Genomic DNA, 16,590 nt, shown 5'->3' on the forward strand with positions numbered 1-16,590 from the left:
TGTGGGCCCGCTCTTCGGGTGCCTCAGTCGGGGCATCTGCTCTGGGCGCGAAGTGGCGCGCGGCGTCCTGAGGCGGGCGCGCGGAGGCGGGGCGACCCGGAGGCTTGTGAAGAGGGTCTGCGGAGGCTGTGAGGCAAAGAGTTTGGGGAAGCTCTCAGGCTCAGAGACCGGCGAGTGTGGCGGCCGGAGCCGTGAGGAATCCCTGTGGCCTGAGGTGAGTGAGGGGACGCGGGGCGGGAGCCCGGGGTCGCGGTGGGGGTGGAGCCCGGGAGTCGAGAGGGTGGGAGCTCGGGGTGGGGGTGGAGTCCTGGAGGTCGGGGTGGGGGGTGGAGCCCGGAGGCCGACCGGGCGGGAGCTCGGGGTGGGGGTGGAGCCTGGGGGTCAGGGGTGGGGGTGGAGCCTGGGGGTCGGGGGTAGGGGTGGAGCCTGGGGGTCGGGGTGGGGGTGGAGCCGGGAGATGGGAGGGCGGGAGCCCGGAGATGGGCTGGGGATGTGGCTCAATCATTAAGTGCCCCTAGGTTCAATCCCTGATTAAAAAAAAAGACAAAATTATAATAAAGCAAAAGCAAACGAAGGAATGATTTCCAGTCCATAATGCTATTCCCATTCAAATGATAAATCTAAGGATATAAATAAAGACATCTTAGATATGCAAGCTCAAGCTATTAAAGCTAAGCTTCATCAAAATGAGAAAGCAGACCAAGGAAGAGAAAGATATGACTTAGAATCCAGGAAATGTCCAAGCTGTGGCAGGAAGACAGGAGGTCCTGGAGGGTGATCTTCCACAGAAAGTGGAGCTAGCACTTTTCTGATGCATATGGTCCTAAGAAGCTTTATTTACTCTTGGGTAGAGCATTTTGGGTGTAGTAATAGGAACAGAGAAAAACAGGCAAATGAAAAAATAAGGCAATTATCAAACGTTGTACCTCAAGAAAACAAACTAAAACAGTTCAACAGCCATAGTAAACATATGGGCAACTGAACTCAGAATGCAGATTTCAGCCAGCATATTACACTTCAGGGAGACTAATAGGAAAGGAAATATAGGTATGTGTGAATGGCATACATTGCAGGGAAGAAGTATGAGAGCTAACTCCTCTCCCATTATAGGAAGTTAACAATATCTAAAATCAAAAATTAAGAAAGAACATTAACTCTTTGTTGATAAATACGAAGTGAATCACTGAAGAAATCCCTGAAAGAGTAGTGTTGGTGAACATAGGGAGTGGCTGGTGGATTTGGTGAGGTGAGGTGGTACTTCTGTTTCCTTAGTGAAATAAGTAAGGTCATTATCTAACCATATTGGAGGTTTGAAGAGAACCAGAAGACATGAAATAGTCTTCTGGGATTATAATTGGGAGATAGAGAATCAATTTAAGATTGGTGGTCATAATGTCACCAAGTCTATTAATAACCTTTCTCAAATTCACCCTTTTGCTCCATACTAACTGCTAGAACTCAGTCTTACAAACACTGCCTGTTCAACCTGGACAGCTGCAACACTCAATTCTCAAGATTCTTGACTCATCATCCCTCCTCCGCGTAGTATTTTTAAGAGAAAATGGGACCAGGTCACTTCCCTCCCTCATGTCCTCCAACAACTGGTTCCCATGCTTCAGAATATGGTCTGACCTTGCTGGTCTATTCCTTTCACGTGGCCACCCAACCAAACTGGTGCCTCTGTGCTTCCTTCATGTCCTCCCAAGTAAATTCTCCCATCTTTCCCAGCTTCCAGTCCTGGAATACCTGTCCGTGCACACTATTGGGAATCCTATGTATATACACATACATCTGTTAGTTCTCATGTGAGTTGGGTGCTCCTGGCAGGCAGGGGTCCTATGCCTTATTCATCCCTACATAGGTGATGGCTGGCACGTCAGGGACTGCGACTTTGCTGAGAGAATTCTTTCTTGTTATACATGGAAATGTAAGCCGCAAACAATCTCAGCATTTATGGGTGGGGGACAGTCTGAGATTATGAAACAGATAAGAACATTAAAGATGTCACACAAGGGAAAATAACTTTTCTTCTGCAAACTGGGTAGGATCTTATTAGAGATTCAAATAGTTTATTTGCATGATTAATCACATTTTTCAACAGTACATCAAGCATCTGCGAATAACATAATTTTGGGTAAAAGCAGAAACTCTTCTAGATATAAATCCTCTCCAGTTAGGCTCCTCAAATGTCCACCATGTCCAGCAGTGCAGAGAGATGGAGTTCAGAGGCAACTTCCTCTTCCCTTGAACTCTGGATCAGTCTTTCCAGATGCTTCAACCGTTCTGTCAGAGATGTGCCTCTCACCTCTGAAAACTGCAATTGCTCCTCTGTCCTTACATTCTAGTGGAATAAAAAATAAACCAAAAATAGTTTCAGGATATCAATAAACCAAGACTTATCTGTGAAGACACTAGATTTAGCTCAGGTTAACCTAATCTGGGGCCCACTGGGCTCAAGAGACCACCCCCCACCTTGGCATCCATCATACATGCTTCCAGCCTCTTCCAGTATGTACATGGAGCCAGTATCGTCTTGAAACACCTTTTCTCTTTGTATCCTACATAAATAATTTACAGTGCCACTCATTTTGTGTGTGTGTGTGGGGGGTGCTCACTGGGGATTGAACTCAGGGGCATTCGACCACTGAGCCACATCCCCAACCCTATTTTGTAATTTATTTAGAGACAAGGTCCCACTGAGTTGCTTAGCACTTCACTTTTACCAAGGCTGGCTTTGAACTCCTGATCTTCCTGCCTCAGCCTCCTGAACTGCTGAGATTACAGGTATGTGCCACTGTGCCTGGCATTACTCATTTTTAATAAGATATCCTCAAGGGCTGTGACAGTATATTCACCATATGAAGGTACTGTAACTTGTTTAACCAAACTCCCATCTTTGAACAGTTTGTCTCCACTTCTATGTAGCATAGTCAATACTACAGTGAACACTTTATACATTAATTCTTGAGAAGGCAGTGTTTTTAGAGCAGAATTAGTAAGCCAAAATGTATGAATTTTTTTTAAAGTATTTGCCAGTCTGATAAGTGGAAACAATATGTCATTTCCACCGCTATTGAGAGGTTTCCAAAAGCCACTTCAGGAACACAGTCTTCACCACTAGCGGCACAAATCTGTGGCTAAACTCTGTTTCTGTTTCTTTAACCAATGAGGAAAGGATGGTGAGATAGAACCACCCTGGGTTTTGAAGCCAGTAGGATCTGGCTTTGAAAAGCAACTCCACCCTTAACCAGATGAACACTCTGGGATGGCTTCTGTGAGCATACTCTTTTCATTCACTAATTTCCCCAAGGAGAATTCATCCTAGAAGCAAGTCTGGGTAATGCCAAGGTTCAGACAGCCTATGATCCAAATATAGAAGCTTCTGTTGTGACCTTTTTATTTCCATCAGTGCCCTTACTACACAAGGGTTACAGGTTTTATTCAGTTCTTAAGCATGTTTCATTTCCATTCATTCACTTCACAAGGAGATATTCAATTGGTTGAGTCTCTATAACACTGACATAGAAAGTTTTTAAAAAGCCTAAGCTAATAATTTATTGGCTCTCATGATATCACATGATGGATCAAGACACTACTTTGTTTTCCAGCACCACTCTGTCTCTAATTCTAGTGTAAATGTCAAATGCACTCTCTTCTCACCTGTGAACTGGTTGTTGTAGATGTTTTTGCCACAGGTTTGATAGTCTGAGGAACAGACACTAGTGTCTGAGGAAGGTAGAGGGGAAGAGAAGTTGAATCTGTCACTGTTCTTGAGTCTTGAGACAACCACTGCTGAAGTTGATCTTCAAACCTGAAACAATATGTGATCATGAATCAGAAACACCTGAGCACTAAGAAGCACAAAGTTAACTATCATTTTCCTTCCATGTATACCTCACATTTTTAAAATCCTACCACTGAGCTACATCCCTGGCCCTTTTTACTTTTTATTTTGAGGGTCTCCCAAAGTTGCCTTGAACTTGTGAGTGCCCTGCTTCAGTCTTCCAAGCTGATGGATTACTGGAGTGCATCACCATGCCCAGATCTCATTTCTTGATGGATTATCCAAAAGTATAAGTTGCTGTTTATAATTTAAAACTAACTCAAAATAATATCCCAGTACCACCTAACACACTCACATTCCACTGCTGTCTATCTCCATACACTGTTCTTTTTAAGAATAATGGTATGAAGCTGGGCATGGTGGCAGCACTTGTCCCAGCTACTTAGAAGGGCAAGGCTAGAAGATCACTTGAGCTCAGAATTTGATGTCACACTGGGCAACACAGTGAGACTCTGTCTCAAAACACATACACATGGTCTGGAGCTGTAACTCAGTGGTAGAGCATGCTTAAATCATACACACCTAGGTAAACTCACTTTTAGAAATACCTTCACTCTTTCCAACACACTTATCAAAGCACCCACCAAATGCAAAGCACCTTTCTAAGTACTAGGAAGACAGCAATGAAATAAAACAGCTAAGGCCCCACCCCAAACCTGTCTTTAGTGAAGGGAGACAGGCAAGGAACATATAGCAAAGCAAACAGTCAGAAGATAAGAAAGAGCCAAGGAAACAGGGAGGGCAGGGATAAGAAAGGGAAGCCCACATAAAAGCAGATGCTTGAGCACAGACCTAAAGGATGAGGGCAGAGTGGCTGGGAAATGAGGCAAGAGAAGCAGCACACCCAGAAGTCAGAGAGAGAATGGGCACAAGCCACACAAAGCCTGGGGCTCCCTCGTAAGGAGTCTCAGGTTTGAGGCCAGCCTGGGCACCTTGACAGGACGCTGCCTCAAAAAATAAATAAATAAGTTAGGGCTAGAGAGGTAGCTCACTGGTAGAACATACCAGGGTTTAATCCCCAGAACAACAAAAACAAAAAGCAGAGGACTTAGGGTTTTAGAGATAAATTTGGAGTTGTTTGAATACTAGTGTTATCTAAAAATTCATGAAACTGGATAAAATCACAGATGAGTGGGTACAGATGATGCAGAGTCAGGTCTGGAGTTGGGCCTGGGAGTCAGTTGGGAGCTGAGAACTAGCCAGCAGGGAAGTCCTTGGGAGGGGAGTAGGGGCATCCTAGCAGCAAGGAACAAAGGTGAGGACAGATGACAGGACTAGGGGTTTATGGCCACATTCAACCTATGCTGGCCAAGGAGATTAGAAAGAGGGATGGAGAGGTGAGAATCACAGAGTTTCTAAGTTTTAAAGACGTTCTACTGTTAAGGGAGCAGAAACGTGGGGTGGTAATTGGGGAAATGGGGCCAAGGAGATATCTTCATGTTTGCACACTGATTGGTACATTCTAGCAGAGGGAAGGGAAGGACAGCGACACAAGAAAGGGGCACCCACTGGTTGAGTGCCTGTAAGTGGGTGGAAGATGAGATCCCAGCTAAGGGCAGGGCTGACTTCAGCTACCAGCTGAATGATTCCGCCCCATCAAGGAGGAGACATGGGATGCGCTGGTCACAGAGAGGCTGCTGGATATGGTTGGGCAAGACAGTGGAGGCAGGCACATGACCTATATAAAGTCCCTTCCAACTAGTTTTCTCAGTAAAACTAAACAAGGCCACCAAGTGAGGGTGCAAGGGGAAGTTGGAGGCAGTGAGTGATGGAGAGAGTCAGCACCAGCTCCACCCATTCGCAGTGGGACAAGCCACAGAAGACTCACCAAGGGCAGAGAGCCACTGTTCAGCACTCACCATCTTTTGGGTAGACTCAGACACATGTATTTCTCACTAAAAATCTAAAGCTAACTTTCAGTAACAATTAGTGAAATCAATTTCAAATAACTGTTAAAACATAATCACCTAGGGCACTGCTTATCTTCCAAGAGCTTATGCTTTAGAAATGTTTGACTCATTCTCTCTATCAAACAAAATTACATCACTAAACCTGGTCTTCTCTGACCTGGCTATACCAGTCTCTCTCCCCCTACATGAAGCGAAGTGAACAGCACATACGAATTAGAAGGGAAGAGGCCTCACCTCTTGTTCTCCTCCTTCTCCAGCAGCAGACTACTGGACAGACATTGTGCCAGGAGCTCCTGGGCAGAAGCTCCTCGAATCAGGTCTTCCGCACTGAGATTCCGCTCCTCTCGGTCACACTCTGCATTCCTCTTCCCTTTATGGTGCACATGAGGTAACGGAGTAGGAAAATTGCTTGTAGAAGAATGAAAAGACTTTATCCCCAAACTGTAAGTACATGTTTTGAAATGCTTATGGTCAGGAAAGTGGGAGAAAGGATCCCTACAGCACTGTGAAGCATGTGGACGAGCCATACATGTGCACCCCGCCCTGAGCAGCACAAGCCTCAGACCTTCTGTGATGGTTCATGCTTAGGTCAGTCCTGCATCTGCCTCTAGAATTCCCTCAATTCAGAGAACGGGACTCAGAGAGAAGGCAGCAGCCCTGTACTGCAGGGTTATCTTCACACTTAGCAGCATCAAGAGACATTGTTGCTCCCGGAAGCTTCTGCTTTCATGGGGCAGCTGGGCTCTTAAAGAGCTTCTCTACTTTGGGTCTTGCTTCCCATCCCAGGGTTGTATGCAGATTCTCTATTCTGCCCCATTTTGGCCTATATTGCCAGTGTTCTTACACTTTACATTTAGCACTTAGATCCATCTGGAAGAATGTTTGCAGATGGCTGGAGAGGGGTTCTAATGTTTACTTCTGAAGAGATGGCCATGTCTGCCTTTTCACACGAATATGACTGGACACTGGAGTCCTGTCACATACAGTTCTGTCTGGACTTTCCATCCTGGTCTGTTCTACACCAGCATTGCCGTGTGGTTTTTAAGTATTATAGTTTTATCATGTTTTGATATTCGGCCAAGCAGACCTTCTTTCTTAGTCTTATTCAAGATTATCTCAGCTGTTGCTACCTATTTTCTTATACTGATGAATTTTAGAATCAATTTGTCAATACCAATGGGAAACACTATTGGCCTTTGATTAGCAATGCCCTGACTTTATGATTTGCACTGACATCTTTACAGCACTGCATGTACTTATTTGTCAAAGCTGGCCTGCACCTCATTTATTCAGGGTTGCTTTGCACATTCAAGCCCCTGAACACTCCCTTGCTGGGGTTTAAGGACTTGTCTGTCAATTCATGACCATATGTTATAGGTTTGTTGCTGTCGTGAGAATTTTTTATAGGTTGTAGGTCATCTATCCTAACTTTGAACAGTCCTAAGGGCTTGGCTGTGGGTTATCATGGAGTCACAGGTGTACTCTCTGGAAATGACAGTTCTCCTCTGATAATTCATGCCCATCTGAACCCATGTCACTCAGTGGTCAGGATCCAGGACACAGGGCACCAGCAGTGACAACATGAGCAACAAGTGCTGCTTGTTTTGCTGTTTTCTGATTTTTTGTTTTTGTTTTTCTTTTTTGGTAGTTTAATGGAAATTTTTTTTACTGATACTTCACAATAACATCAAGAATGAGTGTAAGTTTTAATAAATGCAGTTCAACAACTAATAAAATGATTACTTATTTTCATATTGTGGCAAAAGACTACATTAATACATTTCTACTGTTGATATTGTTTATCTTGGGAGAAAGCCTACTTGAGAATTTTTTTAGGTGTTATAGGACTGCACGTGTCAACACTTTGCTTGGTGTTTGTGAGACCAGGGACCAATCTTCTTGTCTGCATTCTCTCAGCTGGGTATGACTTCAGAGTCAGGCTCATGTAATAAATGAAATGAGATGCCTCTGACTTCATTCTAGAACAATTTCTATGACAGTGGAATGATCTGTGCCTTAAGGATTATCAAAACTGGCCCACAATGGGCTAGATTCAGTGTGCCAAATGTCAGTTTCCACAGTGTACTTCTGGATGAGAACAATATGATTTAGGGCAGCAACAGAAACACACTAAACATGGACCTTACCGTCCCTGACTCAGCTGTAGCTCCTTCTGCGTCTGCACTCTGGCTTGTTCCCATGACAAAGGAACATCGTAGTTTTTCAAATGGTTTTTAAAAAAATATACACATATCTGACCATCTTCAGTCAGTGCCTCTGAGAAAACAATACAAAAATAGATTAAAAACATTATCAAAAGAGCAACCTGGCATTTGCTCAGACTTACAGATCTAAGGACCGCCTTCTGACTAACACTACTCCCATGCTGTGGTCAGATACACTGAGTGTCCATGAGCCTGTGAAGGTCCAGACAGGCTCCTGTCCAGACTGTGGCAGACCAGTAATGACTCTCAGAGCCACAGAATCTCCTCTAATTAGAGCCAGCCTAGGAGGTCTGTTTCAGGTAGGGGAATCCAGATCTCTTGGAACCTTCTTAGTTCTTCCCAATGTTTAGATGTCACCTAGAAGTCACTGGCCTTAGAGGGAAGTCCTAAGGAAATGGAGGCTGGGGAAGAGAAGTAATTTCAAGTAAATATCATCCTTTACTAAAACAGGACCAGGAAAGTCTCCTAAGGACCTGGCCCTACAGCACTAAGCTCTAACTACCTGAGATGACAGGAAGCCTGGGGGGCATCCAATCCCTCAGCTTGTGGTTGATGCACAAGGCAATGATGTCATCCCAAGGAATCTCCTCGACAGAGGGTCCTGCCCCCTGGCCCAGTGAGGGGCTCTTGTTCTTCCACCTGCAGTATGTTCTGCGGAGCAGGTTCTCCACCTGAGACTGGAGGACGGGCTGTGTCTGGCGTGAGCTGGGGATCTGGGAGGTATACTGGATAACCATGGAGCAAACAGGAAGCCAGGGTGCTGAAGAGAAAGAGCCCCATGAATTACAGGTTTGATCAAAGTACAGGTAAAAATGCACATGAAATGTTAATACTATTTTGTTAGATGAAAGCAACTATGTAGTTGGTAGTCTGCTTTTAAATATGTACACAGCAGAACCATAGCTGTTGAGGGAAAGAACAGCTTGCTCTCAAGGCCCAAGGGCAGGGTGTTGATAACCTGGGCAGTGTCCACAGCAAGGTCCACCTCAGAAACTCTGACAACACAGGTCTGCGGCCACCCAGGAATCATATTTAACAAGCACACAGGAAAGCCTGGTATAGGTGGGCTTGGTTTCCCCTGGGGAACAGCACCTAGCTGAGGGCACAGGTTTCCACTGAGTGGTTCACTTCCCTTCAGGGCCTTGTGCTTTCAAGGCAAGCACTCTACCAACTGAGCTACTCCCCAGCCCCTCCCTTCAGGTATCTTAAATGATGATAATTTGGAGGGTCCCTGAGGCCCAAAGTCAGTGTGTATGCTGAGGCCACACGCTGCCAGGTAAGCAGCAAACAGGCTCATTCCCCAGCACCAGCATTCACATGGCAAGGGGCAACCCCTGCCATGCTAGGCTTGAACCACCCAGGTGACCTGTGGAATCTCTCACAATGGCCCAAAGGTCTGACCAGGAACAGCAGGCACAGACAGGCTTCAAAGGAACACTGGCATAAATCAGAACTGAGTGTCACCACCCCAGCAGCTCAGGGACAGGCTGTGTGGGCTCCCTTACTCTTTGACCCAGCCCATCTGTTCCAGTAATTGGGACCTGTGAGGCAGGCAGAGCAGCCTGTGGCTAGTGCTGGGAAAGGCCAATGGTCCCCGACTCCATAAAATCCCCAGCTCCTTAAATCAGGGAACTCAAAAGACAGGTGCAGGTAGAAGCAGACCTCAGATTGAGCCCACTACATGCCAGCCTGAAGCATCAAGGAAACAGGAGGCTCTGCCACAGCCAGCCCTCCACTGTCTCCTCAGCATAAGCACATACCCGCTGGGGGTGGAAGGTCCATCTGCGGGAGCTGAAACCCAAGCACAGCCTGCTTCAGCCAAGCCAGGTGCTCTGGGGAGTTCCAGTGCAGGTGCGGAAGCAGTTGGCTACCCCCCGCCTCAGCAAATTCAGTGACAGGCCATGACAGGTCGCACAGCTGCTCAGAGGACACCACAGAGGCCAGGAACTGCAGCACACTGTTAAAGAGCTCAATGATGGCGCTGGGCTCCTGTGAGGCCAGGCCACCCAGACGTCTCTCTCTTCTGTCATGGAAAAAACGTCCACTAAACTCATGGCCAATCCCATCCTCAATGTACTGAATAAGAGTCTGGCAGCAAAGGTCCAGGGCATGAGGACAGCGAGACACCAGCCACTGCACCGCCTGAGAAACCTGAGAAGCAGAGACAATTGGGAGAAATATGGTAAATGATTCACAATGGTTTTAATAAAAAGCGGTCTTCTGAAAGGGCTTGGCACTTTTCTCATGGCTGACTGAGGTGGATGTCGCCAGAGCAACAGACTTCAACCGCAGGCAGTAGGGAGGGGCATATAAGCTTCCTCTGTGATTGAGTGGCTTTCTAGGGCCCTGAGACACAGCCACCAGAGTCACCAGAGTGTGTCCCCACCAGTCCCATCCAGCCAAGGAGTGGCACCTGTACGAACGAAACCCCTGGAGAGGCACAGGCCTCAAGAAATCATCCCTGCACATCCTCTTCACCACACACAAAAATGGAAGCCATATCTCTTGTCCAAAGGACTGACAGCTTCGTTATACACTAGGATGGAAGTAATTTTTTTTTTTTTTTTTTAATTCCTAGCACCTCTTTCTCCAGGTGCAATTGATACAACTGTCAGCTCATATTTCAAGGACAACCACTCTAGAAAAATAACTTCTGCATCGGATGTTGCCATACAAGGCATGAATGGTATATTTTACATTCATAAAAGCAAGACTAAGCTACTTAAAAGACTGAGGCATTAGGACCACAAGTTTGAGGCCAGCCTCAGCAACTTAGCAAGATCTGGACTCATAGTAAAAAATAAAAAGAACTGTGATAAAGGGCCCCTAAGTTCAGTCCTAACACGGAGATTGTTAGGGGTTGGGGGAAAATTCACATGAACAATTCAATTTGTCACAGACAGCAGAACAACTATGGGCGAATTTTATCATTTATTTTGATTCCTGCTTATATCTTTAGAAAATTATGTGCATAAAACAAAATTAAAATATATATTGATATAAACAAAACTTTAAGTAGATCAGAAAGGAAAAAAAAACAAAATTATCTTGATGGACCTTTAAAAATGATGAAACCTAGCTGGACTCAGTGGTGCAAACCTGTGATCCCAACAACTTGGGAGGCTGAGGCAGGAGGATTGCAAACTCAAGACCAGACTCAGCAACTTAGGGAGGAGGCCCTTAAGCAACCTAGTGAGACCCTGTCTCAGATAAAAAATAAACAGACTGGGGATATGGACAGTGGTAGAATGTCCCTGGGTTCCATCTCTAATGGAAGGGAGAGAGGATGAGAGGGAGGGAGGAAGTGAGGGAAAGAGGGAGGGAGGGAGGGAGGGAGGGAGGGAGGGAGGAAGGAAGGAAGGAAGGAAGGAAGGAAGGAAGGAAGGAAACCTTACCTTCATGGTGCCCTGCAAATCATTAATAGAATTAGGAATCTCAGTGACAGTGTAATCTGAAATCAGCTTAGCTGAAACCAAGTCCTGCAGCATCAGACCTTCAAGATAAAGAGATGACAGTCGCATATGTCGCACCTGCTTGCACACCTGACGCCTCACAGTGCTGACCCCACCCTACCCAGCAGTGGGGCCCCAGTCCCAGGGGTTCCCATCACCACTGCTCACACCCAGGGCTCCACCCGTTTACTAAGCAATGCTAGTTCACAGAGAGACTTCCTTCACAAACCATCCTCCACTTCCTTCCTGACATCATCCCTTCCGGAGCTGGGCACAAGGACCACCAGTGGAAGTGCAGGCTGAAAGGGTTTGGCCTGCAGGAGCTGCTTGAGCTGTAACAAGGCCGACAGCCAATACACATCCTCCTCTGCCACGTCGTCGCTCTTCACTTTGGGGGCAAGCAGCAACATGAGCCCGCTGGCTCCCAGGAGGTCCTTGTGGGTCTCCACAGCATCGAGGGCACCATCACTGAGGGTCCCACAGGCCACCTGCAAGAGTACCCAGACCATCACGATGGATGCTCCAGGGAACAAGTTAGTGGTGCACAGTCTGCAGATCCCCAAGTACCAGACGCTCACTGTGCTCTGGACAGGACAGGTCAGCCTTTCATCGATGAGACCATGGATGAAGTGTGAGACAGCCAGGTCAACAGATCTAACCTCTAGTAAAAGCTGTTTTACCACGTTTCTATGACCTTGATGAACCGTAAACAGACATAAAAGAGTTAAGTTCATGAGGACAGAAAATTGAGAAAAGCAAACCAGCAGCGGACAAGGGGTTCTGATGCGTTTCTAGAGAGCAGTAATAAGATGAGTTACAGAAGCAAAGGAAGCTGCACAAAAGGCTGCCGGGGGCATTGGCCACCCCCAGCCCCACCCCTGAGAGCACCAGGAGTTACCCAGGGAAGAGTGGAATAAGTCTTTTCCAGAGAAACTTAATAGCCCACAGAACAGGTATTCAGATCCAGACATTTGGGAGTCCCCCCAAAAACGTTGGCTTACTAAACTTCTTGCCAACCTTTATGGGCCTCACTCAGATACAGCTCGACAGCCTCAGCTAAGATGTTACAAGAGTCTCCAGAACAAAGGAAACCAATGGTGCACAGAACACATGCAAATATAGACCTAAAAAACCCTGACTTCCTCAGAGATAAGACAATGCATCCCAAAACAGATGTGAGATACTGTAAGGAAATCTTCCAGAACACAGCATACAAAAATAAGAAAGGATAAGAAGCACACATGATCAATTGATGAAGTCCAGTATCTGCCAAAAGGGGCTTCAGAGTGAACAGAAAAGAAAGAAGGAAATAGGTATCAGGGACACAACTGTCCCAGGAGTGAAACAAGTCTCCAGCCTTGGGTGTGCTAGTGCATGCCTGTAATCCCAGCAACTTGGGGGGCTGAGGCAGGAGGATCACTGGTTTGAAGCTAGCCTTGGCAACTCAGTGACACTATGTCTCAAAATAAACAATTTTTTTTATTGTAAACAAATGGGATGCATGTTGTTTGTTTGTACGTGGAGTAACAACATACCATTTGCCTAATCTTACATTTACATAGGGTAATGATGTTTGATTCATTCTGTTATTTTTCCCTTCCCCCCATCCCTCCCACCCCTCTTTTCCCTATATACAGTCCCTCCTTACTCCATTCTTGCCTCCCTCCCACCCCCCATTATGTGTCATCATCCGCTTATCAGTGAGATCATTCGTCCTTTTGGTTTTTTGAGATTGGCTTATCTCACTTAGCATGATATTCTTCAGTTTCATCCATTTGCCTGCAAATGCCATAATTTTGTTATTCTTCATAGCCGAGTAATATTCCATTGTGTGTGTGTGTGTGTGTAGGATATATATATATATATATCTCACAGTTTCTTTGTCCATTCATCAATTGAAGGACATCTAGGTTGGTTCCACAGTCTGGCTATTGTGAATTGAGCAGCAATGAACATTGATGTGGCTGTATCTCTGTAGTATGCTGATTTTAAGTCCTTTGGGTATAGGCCGAGGAGTGGGATAGCTGGGTCAAATGGTGGGTCTATTCCAAGTTTTCTAAGGAATCTCCACACTGCTCTCCAGAGTGGCTGCGCTAATTTACAGCCCCACCAGCAATGTATGAGTGTACCTTTTTCCCCACATCCTCTCCAACACCTATTGTTGCTTGTATTCTTGATAATCGCCATTCTAATTGGGGTGAGATGGAATCTTAGTGTAGTTTTTATATGCATTTCTCTTATTACTAAAGATGGTGAACATTTTTTCTTATGTTTGTTGACTGCTTGTAGATCTTCTTCTGTGAAGCGTCTGTTCATATCCTTAGCCCATTTGTTGATTGGGTTATTTGTATTCTTGGTGTAGAGTTTTTTGAGTTCTTTATATATTCTGGAAATTAGTGCTCTAATCTGAAGTATGAGTGGCAAAGATTTTCTCCCACGCTGTAGGTTCTCTCTTCACATTGCTGATAGTTTCTTTTGTTGAGAGAAAGCTTTTTAGTTTTAATCTATCCCAGTTATTGATTCTTGCTTTTATTTCTTGTGCTATGGGAGTCCTGTTAAGGAGGTTTGATCCTAAGCCGACATGTTGAAGATTTGGACCTACTTTTTCTTCTGTAAGATGCAGGGTCTCTGGTCTGATTCCGAGGTCCATGGTCCATTTTGAGTTGAGTTTTGTGCAGGGTGAGAGATAGGGGTTTAGTTTCATTCTGCTGCATATGGATTTCCAGTTTTCCCAGCACCATTTGTTGAAGAGGCTATCTTTTCTCCATTGCATATTTTTGGCACCTTTGTCTAGTATGAGAAAATTGTATTTATTTGGGTTTGTGTCCATGTCCTCTATTCTGTACCATTGATCTACCTGTCTATTTTGGTGCCAATACCATGCCGTTTTTGTTACTATTGCTTTGTAGTGTAGTTGAAGTTCTGTTATTGTGATACCCCTTGTTTCATTCTTCCTGCTAAGGATTGCTTTAGCTATTCTGGGTTTCTTATTCTTCCAGATGAATTTCATGATTGCTTGCTCTATTTCTGTAACGTACATCATTGGGATTTTTATTGGAATTGCATTGAATCTGTATAACACTTTTGGTAATATGGTCATTTTGACAATATTAATTCTGCCTATCCAAGAGCATGGGAGATCTTTCCATCTTCTAAGGTCTTCCTCAATTTCTTTCTTCAATGTTTTGTAGTTTTCATTATAGAGATCTTTTGCCTCTTTGGTTAGATTGACTCCCAGATATTTCATCGCTCACATATAAAAATGCTTTAGATTTATGCGTGTTGATTTTATATCCTGCTATTTTGCTGAATTCATTGATGAGGTCTAGAATTTTTAAAAAGAAAGGGGCTGGGGATATAGCTCAGGGATAGAGTATCCCTGGATTCAATCCCCAGTACGATGAAAAAGGAAAAGAAAGGCAAGGTCGCTGACATATCAAAAGCAATAGTAAATGCTAGGTGACAATGGAGCAAAACTGATAGAAAAATAATTTTCTAGATATAATTCTACAAAGCTTGATAAGCTAGGAAACAAATGTGAGGATAAAACAAACATGTTTTCAGCAAGGAAAGGGCTTAGAAAATCCCCCTTCTATGCATCCTTCCTTTGAAGCACCTGGAAGACATATACCATCAAAAAAGGACTAAACCAAGAAAAACTATTACTGCTGCTGCTAATGAGAATATAAGCAAAGTCCTGGTATCGGTCAGGAAATGTTTTAAGAGCTCTGTAATACAACTCATTTCACCTCAAGGGCTTGATTAGCATCATACCACAGAGTAGGTACATGGCCTACATGGTTTATTTTAACTTCTATGAATAAAGCAGATATAGTAAGTCAGAGTATCCCTACCTAAGTTGCACAGAGATTCTAAGGAATTTCCCAAGGTCACAAAATGGGCAGGTGGAGGAGCAGGGACAGGTGCTCACAAGGTGCCCAAAGGTGCATGCCATTTGTATAGAGGCCCATAACAGTCATACCCTGGAAGAGGCTGTCCGCCCAGGGCAGAACAAGAAGATGGCACGTTCTCAGAGGGAGGGCTCCAAGGAAAGAGGAGACATGGATCTATCAGGCCAAGTGACAGAACATGTGGAAAACTACTGAAATACATACAGTCACCCACTAACAATTAAAAAAATACAGGAACTATGTAAGTAAGGAAAAAAGGCATCTATTTTTTACAGAAGATAAAAAAATGTGGTCACAAAAAGAACACTACTGGTTCTGAGGCAAGCTGCAGTCACCAGAAATCAAAACGGGGCCCTCCTTGCTGAAGCGACAAGAGGGATGGCACAGCTGCTCGGGGAAGATGAGGCCCCTCCTTAGTGTGGCACGCAGCACCAAGCTGGCCCCATATCCCACCTCCCAGTGCCCAGACCTTGCACAGTCCTCTGCCCTGAGCATGGGCCCAGTGACTCCCTTCCAACAGAGAGAATCTAACAAAGCCAACAGACATCACTTCTATACCTAGGTCATGAAGAGGCCTGAACCGCCATCGTGGCCACCCTTCCTTGCTTGCTCACTGCCATGTTGTGAGCTCCCTCATGTGGCAGGGAACTGAGAAAAATCTCTGGCCACAGTCTACAAGGAACTGCAGCTTTCAGATGAGACCATAAAACATGCCAACATCTTGATTTCCATCTTGTGAGAAGCCTGAGTCATGGGACCCAGCCAAACTGTGCTTGGATTCTGGACCCACAGAAACCATAAGATGATGGTATCTGTTACTCTGAACTGCTACATGGTAGGTAATTTGTTTTGTGCCGTTAGACAACTAAAACACCCATTTGAATGGGAGCCCTGAAGGCCACTGAGCCAGTCCTGAGCAAAAGAGAGCAGATGGGACTCTGAGCATTCCTCCAGCACAGCCCAGCTAATCCTCAGGAGGTGCTGGTACTGTGGCTGGGACTGCCACGTTATGGAAGAAGTGAGGTCAAGTACCATGCTCAGGCTCAGAGCTGGCCAGACTGGTGGCCACTGACACCAGGTCTGTTCAACACTGAAGCCTACACTTTCTGCCCTGCACTACTACTTTCCAAGGAAATAAAAAGGACACATCTGGTTCCTTTTCTGAATATGTATGCAGAAACCTCAAACTAATTTATGTAGGTTTGAATCTAATGAAGTTCTTATTAAACCAAACTTCCCAAAGAACCA

The 16,590-nt window shown here is 45.1% G+C and overlaps 1 protein-coding gene across 4 annotated transcripts in view; it reads right to left on the reverse strand.

Annotated features, from left to right (window-relative positions):
- Positions 1-2,043: 2,043 nt before the first annotated feature.
- Positions 2,044-16,590, reverse strand: part of Mcm3ap (minichromosome maintenance complex component 3 associated protein) — a 44,002-nt gene continuing 29,455 nt past the window's right edge. For 2 of the 4 annotated variants that reach the window (XM_047563879.1, XM_047563881.1), the window contains 8 exons: positions 11,661-11,919; positions 11,375-11,472; positions 9,740-10,130; positions 8,482-8,739; positions 7,902-8,031; positions 5,989-6,195; positions 3,661-3,811; positions 2,044-2,341 (listed from right to left, as the gene is read on the reverse strand). In XM_047563879.1, the coding sequence (XP_047419835.1) occupies positions 2,183-2,341; positions 3,661-3,811; positions 5,989-6,195; positions 7,902-8,031; positions 8,482-8,739; positions 9,740-10,130; positions 11,375-11,472; positions 11,661-11,919 (1,653 nt within the window). In that variant the 3' untranslated portion in view covers positions 2,044-2,182. Of the gene's footprint in view, positions 2,342-3,660; positions 3,812-5,988; positions 6,196-7,901; positions 8,032-8,481; positions 8,740-9,739; positions 10,131-11,374; positions 11,473-11,660; positions 11,920-16,590 lie in introns of those variants that run through there. The other 2 variants (XM_047563880.1, XR_007110176.1) reach the window with 2 other exon arrangements.

This window comes from Sciurus carolinensis, chromosome 9 (genome assembly GCF_902686445.1).
Source record: "Sciurus carolinensis chromosome 9, mSciCar1.2, whole genome shotgun sequence".
Classification (NCBI taxonomy): Eukaryota; Metazoa; Chordata; class Mammalia; order Rodentia; family Sciuridae; genus Sciurus; species Sciurus carolinensis.